At 33.2% G+C, this 12,186-nt stretch overlaps 2 protein-coding genes across 2 annotated transcripts; one reads left to right on the forward strand and one right to left on the reverse strand.

Moving 5' to 3' along the window:
* Window positions 1-1,514: 1,514 nt before the first annotated feature.
* TRIADDRAFT_50503 (uncharacterized protein) lies at window positions 1,515-8,153 on the reverse strand (the record flags this gene model as incomplete). Its single annotated transcript, XM_002114357.1, has 28 exons — window positions 1,515-1,680; window positions 1,803-1,942; window positions 2,076-2,135; window positions 2,229-2,397; window positions 2,480-2,565; window positions 2,654-2,740; window positions 2,835-2,969; window positions 3,076-3,138; window positions 3,257-3,331; window positions 3,425-3,518; window positions 3,584-3,662; window positions 3,692-3,846; window positions 4,097-4,194; window positions 4,287-4,348; window positions 4,464-4,541; window positions 4,662-4,665; window positions 4,909-4,978; window positions 5,087-5,140; window positions 5,219-5,274; window positions 5,345-5,437; window positions 5,546-5,659; window positions 5,742-5,781; window positions 5,857-5,969; window positions 6,061-6,118; window positions 6,200-6,322; window positions 6,590-6,672; window positions 6,822-6,918; window positions 8,065-8,153. The coding sequence occupies 28 exons, from the start codon at window positions 8,151-8,153 to the stop codon at window positions 1,515-1,517; spliced, it is 2,541 nt and encodes an 846-aa protein (XP_002114393.1).
* Window positions 8,154-8,775: 622 nt separating this feature from the next.
* TRIADDRAFT_28056 (uncharacterized protein) lies at window positions 8,776-10,077 on the forward strand (the record flags this gene model as incomplete). The annotated part of the gene is made up of 1 exon (XM_002114026.1): window positions 8,776-10,077. One exon carries the CDS (start codon window positions 8,776-8,778, stop codon window positions 10,075-10,077), a length of 1,302 nt encoding a protein of 433 aa, XP_002114062.1.
* Between the last annotated feature and the right edge of the window lie 2,109 nt (window positions 10,078-12,186).

Consider the following 12,186-nt stretch of genomic DNA (forward strand, 5'->3'; position numbering starts at 1 on the left):
AAGTATTATAAATGCTTTTAAATAAGTGATTGATATATTGTAGGTATAATGTATTTTTGTGATCATTATTTTCGAGATACGGTATCGTTTGCAACGATATGTGTTATTTTGTAAGGATTATCCCGATGGTTAGTATTAACGAATTAAGGACATTAGGATCGTAGACTCTAGATGAATTTGTAAGAGAAATCCTTTGATTCCATGAAAATTTATAACATTTTACTTAATCGCTATGGGGATCTAGAGTAGCTGATGATTAAACTTTGAGCGGTCACATGCATACTTGTTTCGTTTATTAGGATAAAATTTAAGTGCGATTTGATGATCTTATCCCTAGTTCACATTAGGTGAAATTTAATCAGAAAGTATGAAAGAAGATGTAGTAGTTAAGAATATTGATTGGATTTTGCCGTTTTAAATGAAGACTGAACTAGGAAATATGAACCCAGCTGATAAGCTCTCTTGCTATACATATTATTTTGATATTTCCTGATGGTTGAGGCTACCGATGTGTCTTAGCCCATTGTATTGTTTTGTATAAAATTTTTGATGAACGGTAGTTGAACTTATTGATTGAAATTCTATATAAAACTATAAATTGCCTACATCAAATTATTAGCTATTGAATATTATGTGAAATTCAGTTGTGGTACCCTACTAAGTACGTACGTAATGTCCGCAATAGCCACAAATATATTACTACATTAACTATTATTATTATTCGTACATACTAGATTGCAATCGCACTTTATGCTGTACTTACCCATATCATCATTCATCATTGAATAAGTACAATATATAGTATAATAAGTGACTGTATAATTGCATATTGAGCCCTGTATAACCAATACTGTACAAGTGGTCAATCATCATATGTTGAGTCGAAATATTTTGTTAGGAATTTTCGAACTCTACATTTTGTAGAATTATAGATATCGATGATTTTATTATTGAATTATCAAGACTATAATCTTGGTTGTCAAGATTCTTTCGGTAATAAATAGTAGCAATTCTCTAATACCTCGTCTACACCGTCAATGACGCTATAACTATAATGTAGTATTCGGTCGTTGGAACTGGCCTATTTGATGATATAGCAAATCTCATCTCTTAAAGTTAGTAAGAGGCGTTTTTCATTAGCGTAGGTGTGACAGATATTTACTAAAATAGTGCTTGATATCGTGTCCACTTATTTTAGTAGACTTAATTTGATAATCAATCCGTCATATCTACTATTCCTCAGCAAAAAAATGAATTCTTTCAAAATAATCCATTGTTTTATATAACTTGCTAAAATAAAATTAGCATCGCTAATAAAGGATATATTGTAAGAATAGCAACAAGTTACAATAACTTCTATCATACAATTTTATTTTGGATGGAGTAATAACTGTCTATTCACAGTATCACTAATAATAACTTGTAAATACTCATATATTTACAGGTAGCTATGTATAGAACACGTTATACATTATATTTGATTATATAAACTAAATTTTATAGGTTATCCATCATCACTTCTTTCTTGATACAGTAGAAGTTGCAGATACTTTCTGATTAACAGAATGTATAAACTCCCAAAGATTTTTTCCAACGTTTGTGTTGCCTAACAGCTCAATGAGACGTTCCTTATTTGCAGTTCGTAGCTCTTGAAAATCTTTTATATTATTCATAATAGATCTACAACGTATGGTCAATATTAACCAAAACTTTTTACTTTTAGTGGTATAAAATAGCACAAAGTCCGTCATGAGTTGTAGTAAAATAACTATCCTGCGCTAAAAATTTATACATTGCATTACCTATAGTTTTTTATGGATATTCCTGGAAGTTTTAAAACAAAGTCTTGCGTTTTAGGTGTATACATATCATATTGGACAACTGCATTTTCTTCATCTCCAACTTCACTAGCATAATTGGGGTCAGGCTCATCATGATTTAACTATAGTATTTAGCAATCGCATAATAAAGTTATCCTATTAAATATAAATACACCTAGCCTAACTTGTGCAAAATAAGGTATCTCATAGTTATTTCGCTTGATCATATTGTGTGAAATAAAACGATGAACTAACCTTTAATTGTTCAAATAGCTCGGCAGTAGAGTGTGGACTGTCACACCATAGCAATCTTAACTAGTTTTATCAAAAATAGTAGTTATACACATCTACGCTCAAGGAACAATAGGGTTACATAATTTAATGTTCACATCTAAGTTATACACTTACTTTTGGAAACTGTAATGTCAAAAGAGCAACTTTGGAAGTAAGGTCTTGAAAGGAAATCTCACCCGGGTGAAAGCGCTTAGATTCAAGAACGAAAGGTTTATTTTTAACAAACTCTATCAACAATATTGGACGTTGATAATATCTGGTCATTGCAACGACTTGGTTATATCTTAAGATAAGAAAATAAATGCCGTATAGAAGAAGAGGTTAGTAAAAGTGGTACGAAAGATTAAAATATGAATCTTACTTACAAACGACCACTATTTAAAGAACCAATCAAGTCACTTAAACTCTTTCTTTCCACACACATATCTGGAGATAATATATAATCTCCAATCTAGTTAACATAGCCATCATTCGTCAATTTGGTTTAAGAATATGAATATTCTTTAATTAAAATATTATATAGAAGATATTTGGGCTACCTTTAAAGTAATAGGTACTATGTCAATTCCTCTCTTGTGAATTAAAGATGGCAGCTCACTTCGAAATTCACGTACATCAACAATAATCTATATTAAAATTAGAGAAAATTGTCATAAATGATATATAACAACACTTTTCATCTCATTAACTGCACTTGCATTAAAAGACTAGATAAATAACCTTCCTATTCCGATTAACTTGACTTCTACCGCCTGCTATCCTTGTGTCAACATTCATAGCTATCGATTGGATGTCGCAAGAAAATTGCTGACAGCTGTCGGATTTACCTTCCCTTTCTTCAGGTATAACCATTGCCTACGTTCGATCGTACTGCATTTACTTTCACGATGTTATATGAAATCGCGTATAATTTGTTACTATTCAGAATTAAAATACGGTATATATTATGTTTTTAATTTACCGCTTTTTCACGAATTAAAGTCTCAAATGCTTCTTTTTCTTTCCTTAATGCCGTTAGATATTTCTAAACAAGCACATATGAGTATGATAAATAAAAATATAGGCACTTCTTCAACTTTTGACCCATGCACAAATTAATCACATTCCTATCACAGCCACAAGGCTATAAGATTTAAAATTACCTGCTCTTCGGCTGATGATGAATACATCGTGAAATATACTCGAAGTTGCTGACCCGGCCGTGATGCTTTAAATACCTTTATATCAGATGATTAAATCCACAGAACCCGCAATTTAGCGTACTTAACCAGTCGTCTCACGAATAATGTTATTAGTTGACTACTACTCACTTCTAATTGTCGTACAAAGACAAGCTCTGGATCATACAAGATGACAAAGCGTGGATTAAGTGAAGTCAGAACCCGTGTAAGACTGTATGGATCACTGAAAAAAACGAAAATATACTTATTTTAAATGTCCGTAATGTTCATTCCATCATATGATCGTACCTGCAGCCATGTAACGGGTGAATGGTAATAGCGTTTAGAGGAAGACCTTCAATTTCCTCAGGATTTAAGTGAATAGCATCTAGAAGATCAAGATTAGAAGAGATATACTTGTGCATTCTTTGCATAGAAAGCCGTTTGGGTCATAAGCTATACAACAAACCTGTTTTGCTCTTCTTTTTGCTAGTCTCTTCCTGATTTTCTGCCTCATTACTTTTACGTTTTTCTTTCGATTTTTTTGAGAGTTTAACCATAATAGGTGAAATCTAAAGGTTGATATTACAATTACGGTTAATGACATATCTCTATACCGACTGTATACGTGTAGATGGACATAAAAGTCATGCCTTAGAGCTTGAACTAGCCGAGATTTCTGCGTTACGATTTTCATTCCCCGTACCTATTATTTGTTAAATATAAAATAATTTTAGTTTTATACGATAGCATATCAAATCATTAACGATGCATTTTCCACTTGAAATCGAGTTATAGCAATCTCATTAGCAAATAAAATACCGTGATTCCTTACCATCTGCAAGGGATATTTTATTTTTTTCTGATCTGGTTCTGTTAAAATTCCGCATAAGAGCCTCACGTTCTCCATGAATGAGATACTGAATGCAGTTACGTTTAACAAATCAACCGTTAATGCAGATATTAAAGTGACTTTCAACGTGAACTGCTCTATCAATCTAACAGATCTTACATTTTTAATCTGATAACATGTTCTTTCGTCTAAAGCACATATCAATACCCGTTTTTCTTCAGCTATTATTTAACGAAGTAAAAACTGCAACTTAGTATTTTCAAGACTGCGTACGCAAGGATCATAGAAAACATCAAATAATGACTGCCTTCCAAAATTTTATCATCTTGTACTAACAGTTACAATCCATATCCTTAATTTCTTCCAGAATTTTAGTCAGCAGACTCCATTTTGGATTTGGTTCAAGAAGAGTATCTAAGTTTTAAGATTGCATAATATTAGCAAGATAATGTATATAGTAATAAAATTATCAGATTATGCTAATCAGGTGTATGTGGTATGAGAGACCAAATGGTAGATAAACTGAAATCATACCTAACTGATCTGATTCTATAAATTCCGCCCTTTTCGTAATACATAATTTTATTAGACAATGTGATTTCAGCTTATTTATTTATGCCCTGAAATCTATAATTACCTTGTCTTCGAGTTTTCAGTCGCTACGGTACTGTCACCAAAAACACGCTTTCGAGCATGCTGGAAACATAGTAGATATTAAATATATTGAATCTGATTTAAGTGTATATATTCCATACAAATCCACGAAGGACGGTCTACTTACTGTAAACAATACGTTCGTCGAATCTAGAAATAGCCAAAGTGAATACTTATTCAGTCGTGTTCCGTTTGTTCTACGAAAGTTCATAACATCATAAGAAAATATATTTTCATCTTAAAAATATTACCATGTGCAATCATTTTTAAGTACGAATTATATTATTAGGTAACTGTTAGTTAACCTGACAGATTCCAAATAATTCAGAAATGTAATGCAATCGTACTGTGTCAAGAATCTAAAATCAAGTATTAGTGAATACTAGCGCTAAACAAAAATGAAACTATTAATTACTTATTAATCTAAAAATACAAACAAGATTAGCAAGCGCAGCATCTTCAAATCATCTATCAATTGCTTGGTCTTTCCACTCTATCAATATTATTTTCACATTATTAGTACAAATTAAATTTTGCCAATTATATTATTTTTTCCTTCTCACCAACTGGTGCCATATAGGCTCAAGTTGTACTTTTACTATATTATCGAACGCTTGGCTCATCGCATTCTCAACCACCAAATCCGATGTATCTAACTACATATCAATTGCACTTTGTTTACCGTTACATCATAACTTTCAAATCGAGAATGTGTAATTACATTGTATTTAACATGTGCTTAATTAATGGGAGTAATAATTTACCGATGGATTGCCCTTTTTCAGTTCTTTCAAACACGTATAGATAATATCTATGATCGCGGTTTGAATTGTAACCATGTGCTTTGTCATTGGTATCAACAATTCCACTACATCAACCTGCGGATAAATTTAATAGTAGTAAGGAAATTAAAGCTTTCCCGAGAAAATTGCTTTTACATTGTCGTCTGAATTATTTTACCTTATGTTTCTCCAAGCAGCCTGTAACCGTAGCATGAAATCTTATCGATAATGTTACAAAATATAGTACATTAGAATTATCTCAGAATTAATAAACTCCGTGAAAATTATCATACCTTGGCCAAAGAAATAATTTCCTGACAAAAAGATTTTTCATTACTTTTTCAACTTGAGAGAAACCAGAAGTGAACGTTGAGGGAGCATCAGAGAATGCTTTGACAAATCCGTTCTAAAATATTGAGAAATTGTTTAAAAATTTCACAGCTCAAGACATTTTGATTAAGTACAGGTCAGTAATAGAAAATTAGTTATTCGATTACTTTGTTATTTTGCCGATATAGTCTTGTAATGAAAGCTTCTTGGTAAGACTCTATCATTCTACATTGTAGGTAAAATAAGCTTTGCTCGTATATTGGTAACAAAAATGATCAATTTCATGAATTTGGATAGCTAACTAACTTGTGAGCCTTTGCAACAATGATGCCGTTGATAAGGTGAATTGGGACTCTCTTCGATAACATATCGACAACCAAAATTCGAGGTGTCACAAACAAAACACCACCTTGTAGATAGATTTCTTCCCTGGTTTTAATAAGTTTTTTCGGGGATTAGGTATCGCCATCTAATACGTAATATGTCGCTAGAAGATACTAGCTTAAAGATACATATTTCGCTCATCTATTTTTATAGATTGTAAAGTAATAGTAGGTACTACAGTACGAGGTATAGAAGATAGCTTAGGTCAAGGTAAGGTCTGCCAACATTTTAATCTCATTCCAACTACATGATTATGAAATTTTCGATTTCCATAATGCCAAGATGTGATATCATTGGTAATTTTTAGCTCACCTTTCAATAGATGAATACTGGCTAGTAATAATTTTGGGTATAAGATCTACATTGTGTGCTTTCAATTCCTCGATGAAATATTCCTTTGACATACGGATAAATTCCAAAATGTTAATTTATAATATGAAGGTGTTATTAATTACGCTTATATTGCTTACAGTATATACTATATCGTACATAAAAACTACGGTATGAAAATTATCCAAAGAGATTGATTAAGTGGAATAATAACCTCTTGATAATTAGAAGTATTTAATACCAGTACAAATGACTTAGGACTGCAATACAATTTCAAAAAATTGAGCATCATTCTGTCAACTCCAAGGCCTCTAACGACAATAATAAATTATAAGAAAAAAAGATTAGCGAAATATAATTAATTTGTATCGTTCGATGATTAGTGGAGAAGCTGAATATAAAAGATTAGTATGGTAATGTACTATATGTTGAGTCTTGAATCACTGAATGTAGCCACAAATGCAATAACGATCAATAACATTTCCAATGCAATACAATAAAGTAGCCTTCAGCATAAAGTTCTATGAAAGTAAGGTTGTTTTACAAGGTTTACGTATATAGTATGTTACAAACTTAGATTTCAGTCAATGTATTAACACAGCTGAAAGCGTTTAGTTGTAACAAAAATCCCCTCCTGATGTGATCTTTGAAGATAGAAGTAATTCTAGTAAGACCGAAATTATGGCGCTATTTTAGTTATGTTATATAACGTAGAATTTAGCTTAAAATAAAAGTTCTTGTAGATCTAGTATCTTTCCAGTTACATCTAATATAAGAAAGTTATTACGGTTGTCTTCGCTGTATAAACAAAACATCAAGTGTTTAGTAAAAGGTTAGCCATATACGCGGATTAAAACCATACTGGACATTTCTAAATATTCCATAGTATTTGATTGATTCTTCGAGGATATAGTGTAGCGTTATAATTTTCAACTAGTCATAACTCCAGTCCTTATTAATGATGTAGTTATATCTACTTTCCAATGAAATCGATTATTTACTGTCGATGCAGAACCACTCGTATTATAATTATCAAGGAGCATTATGCATGTCTGATCAAAACGACTGTACTTATCTTTAAGTGACAGTCGAATTAGAACGTAATCTTCAAATAATTATACCAATCTACACGGCGGTTTTAAAAGCTGTAGTCATATTACACCATGAATGTAGATACTATTTGAATATACCGTACAGCAATACGATATCGGAGTGGTCAATTGCAATCAATCTATTCTTGAATTTTAGCTGGTAACTAATTTGTTTACCGAAATAGATGTCAATCAATTAAGGGATGTAATGAATGAATAATTTCATCTTCTGTTACAAAATCATTTCCCATTTTTCAAAGATAAAATTCATGGAAAATAATAGCAGTTGTAGCATATATTGGTATGGCTCAAAGAAGGCTATTGCAATGCTTATGCCAAACATTTGCTAATAGTCATTTCACTTACTTGGCCATGATAACTAAACCATCTTCATTCAAAAGATCCAAGAAGATTTGTCGATCAAATTCTAGTAATTCACCTGTATTACCAGCCATTCTATTCCTAATGCTTACAATCGATATCTTATCTACAACAGCAATAATTTATATTCAGCTAAGTTGATCTGCAAAGAATCATGCTGGACTATCTAGTCGTAAAATATTGATAGTTAGGCCGAATGCTGATGGTTTCTTTGGGCTTTTTCTTTCTGCCACAATCAGAATGTGCAAATGCGATTTTGATTTAGTCAGCAAGTTGTCAGGATTCAGTAGGACTGAATAGTAGTATAAATGCGTTGATATTGGGTACTGTTCTAAACTAGTCGTAAAAGAGCGGTGAAATTGAAGAAAAAAATCGAAAACTTTTTCTTACCTATGGGATAGAGCGTACTGTAGCTTAGGCTTTCGCTATACAATACCAGTAAGCATATTGCTGACGATACTAATAGCTGTGCTTTCGCAGTACTGTACGGGTAGCACTACCGATACATGCAGTGTTGCTGCAGTCACTGTATGTGATTTGGAGTTTTACCCACACTGCTGACAGGTAAACAAATTGATCTCATATCCCAATCTTGCAGTCTGATTTTCCATCGAGATTGGAAGATTGAAATTGGAGTAAGTTGAATCAATCTTATAACTATCCTTTAGAAGACGTTGTCGTTTGACACAGGTTAGGATGCGTTGGATTATTATTCTTGGATTACTTTTATGCGGTGTTCAGTGGGCCACTGCCAGCAGTTCTAAAATCCCCAAGCAAAAATGGGGCTATGTTGATGTTCGTAAAAATGCTCACATGTTTTGGTGGTTTTATGGTGCTAGTCAACAACGGCGCGATCAAGCACCACTTGTAATGTGGTTACAAGGTGGTCCAGGTGGCTCATCGACTGGTTTTGGTAATTTTCTGGAGATTGGACCGTTAACAGTCCAATTGAAACCAAGAAATACTACTTGGCTACAAAAAGCAAATCTCTTATTTGTTGACAATCCTGTCGGTGCTGGATTTAGTTATGTCGATAAACCTTCTGCTTATTGCACCAACGTGACACAAATTGCTAACGATTTGGTCACCATGTTTAAAGCATTTTTAAAGACTATTCCAGCCTTTCGTAAAATCCCATTTTATATCTTCTGTGAATCTTACGGAGGTAAAATGACTGCTGCTTTTGGTGTTGCTCTGAAAAAGGCAATCATGTCCAAAGAAATTTCTGTCGATTTTCGTGGTGTTGCCCTTGGGGACTCTTGGATATCACCACAGGATTCGGTTGATACTTGGGGCCCTTATTTATTGTCTACATCATTGGTTGATACTGAAGGTGCAGCACAAATTCAAAGCTATGCCAATAACATAAGGACTGCTCTTTCAAACAAGAAATATGCTAAAGCAACAAATCTATGGAGTCAGATGGAAAATGTTGTCGAAAACTTGACCAACAATGTCAATTTTTATAATATCTTGACACAACCATCAAGCAATGGGTTAACCTGTGCTGCCCATGATACTGCATGCCGGATTTTAAGTGAAATGAATACCCTTACCCTAGCTCAGCTAATGAATGGCCCTATTCGTAAGAAGCTTAGAATTATTCCAAAGAATGTAACTTGGGGTGGTCAATCAGGACCAGTCTTTCAATATCAATCGGTTGAATTTATGAAACCTGTCATTGATGATGTTGATAAATTATTAGATATGGGTGTATCAGTTACTGTCTACACCGGACAACTTGATCTTATTGTTGATACTTTAGGTACCGAAAGGTGGGTCAATAAGTTAAAGTGGAAGTATCTCAGTCAATATAAAAAGAGCAAAAGAGTTCCGATATACGCTTCTGGATCTCGTGAAACAGGCGCATTTTATAAATCTTACAAAAATTTGTCATTTTATTGGATAATGAAAGCTGGTCATATGGTGCCTGCTGATAATGGGCCGGTAGCATTAGAGATGTTGGAAAGAGTTATTGGCGCAAAGCATATGAATTAAGGTGTACTTTTAGTACTCTGCAGTCTTTTCGTAATCAAGAGTGAGTCAAAATTGTTAGAATATCGTTTTGACTGCACTTTACATTTATACGTGCAGTCAACGCATGCAGTCGGTATCATGTCATTTCTGATTAATGATTGAGTGAATATGTGTACACTGTATCGCATTAAATTGTTTCTAATTTGTTGATAGAGTTCTCGTAACGGTTTTACCGATTCGCTTGTCAGCTAGTTTATATCATAGTCGAAAATATTCAGTTTATTTTATAAAAGATGATGAAAATTTATTTTAATGATAGTCAGAAATTGTAGCGTCTTTTTGAAGTCTTTGATAATCTGAAAGTGTATCATTGCCGATTTTCGGTTGACTTATTAAATATAGCATCAACTAAATCAATCGCTCAATGTAGATGACTTGAGTAGGTGTAGTATATATGCAAGTAGTCATGTCCTTTTTTAAAACAGGAAGATTGGTATTTCCATTGGAAAGACATTGCTGACCGCTAGTTTATTAGGTATTTTTCAAAAGTAGGGATTAAATATACGAATTTCCAGTACACGAGTCCGGCCATTTAGATCCTATTACTGACATGTGGCCTAGTAAGAAGAATGGTGATGCACTCGATTTTCTGAAGTAAAATATTGTCTTCATTTCATATATCGTAAGTCCTACAATCAAACAACTAGGAGAGAGTTCAACGTTTACGAGGGTATCCATGCAATGGATCATAATTATACTGCTGCATTAACTTTGACATTAATGCATTTATGTAGGAAATCATGATTGTATGGAATGTTTTATCATGGACTACTGGATATACTGTACATCGATGTATCTAGTAGTTTATGGTTTTATCTTCAGTATGCCTTTACTATCCGATGTGTCAAAGCTTGTGATTGTGTAAGTTTTCATTAGCTTAGTAATTTCTATACTGTATTTACCACTAGTATGCGGTTGATTCATTCATCATTATACATAACATATAGTATCTACAATATGTCTCAATTAATTCTAACTGTCAGGAACCAACAACAGCTACTGTAATACTGGGGCCGATGTTCACTTCCTGAGCCATACATTAGTGCTGTAGATGATTTATTAGGTCTTAGACCAATGGTCATGAGTGCGCTTGAAATATTGAAGTAAAATCCTACTGAATATTGCTTATGTACGCGTATACTGTACTATAGGATTAAGGATTAATAAAATTAGGACTTTTGCCTACCTTTTACAGTTAATGCCCTAATTCATGCAGTTATTAAGGAATCACAAGAGCTGAATGTAATTTCAATTGGAATAAAATCGTCGTCAATTCTACCTATATATGACATATGACTATATACGCGTATACTGTACTATGGATCAAGGACATTTCAATTGAAATAAAATCGTCCATAATTTTACACATATACACGTACAGTATACTGTACTATACTGTAGGATCAAGGACATTTGCCCATCTTTTACCGTTAATGCTGTATTTCATGCAATTATTAAGGAATGATCAGAGCTGAATGTCATTTAAACTGGAATATAATCGTATTCAGTTCTACATATATACGCGTATACTGCACTATGGATCAAGGACATTTCAATTGAAATAAAATCGTCCATAATTTTACACATATACGCGTACAGTATACTGTACTATGCTGTAGGATCAAGGACATTTGCCCGTCTTTTACCGTTAATGCTGTATTTCATGCAGTTATTAAGGAATCACAAGAGCTGAATGTGATTTCAATTGGAATAAAATCGTCGTCAGTTCTACCTATATATGACATATGACTATATACGCGTATACTTTACTGTACTAATGGATCAAGGACATTTCAATTGAAATAAAATCGTCCATAATTTTACATACTGTACTATAGTGTAGGATCAAGGACATTTGCCCATCTTTTACCGTTAATGCTATATTTCCTGTCGTGGTGAAGGAGTCACGTGAGCGGAATGTGATCGATTGTATATACAGTATATTCTGCTGTACAGTGTACAGTAGAACACAGACACAGTAGGCAGTACAGTACTGTACACTGTACAGTGTACAGTACTGTCCATTGTCCAATGGCACGGCACACACACTCTTGATACAGTATTGCAAGA

The sequence above is a fragment of the Trichoplax adhaerens genome, genomic scaffold (genome assembly GCF_000150275.1).
Source record: "Trichoplax adhaerens TRIADscaffold_7 genomic scaffold, whole genome shotgun sequence".
Taxonomy (NCBI): domain Eukaryota; kingdom Metazoa; phylum Placozoa; class Uniplacotomia; order Trichoplacea; family Trichoplacidae; genus Trichoplax; species Trichoplax adhaerens.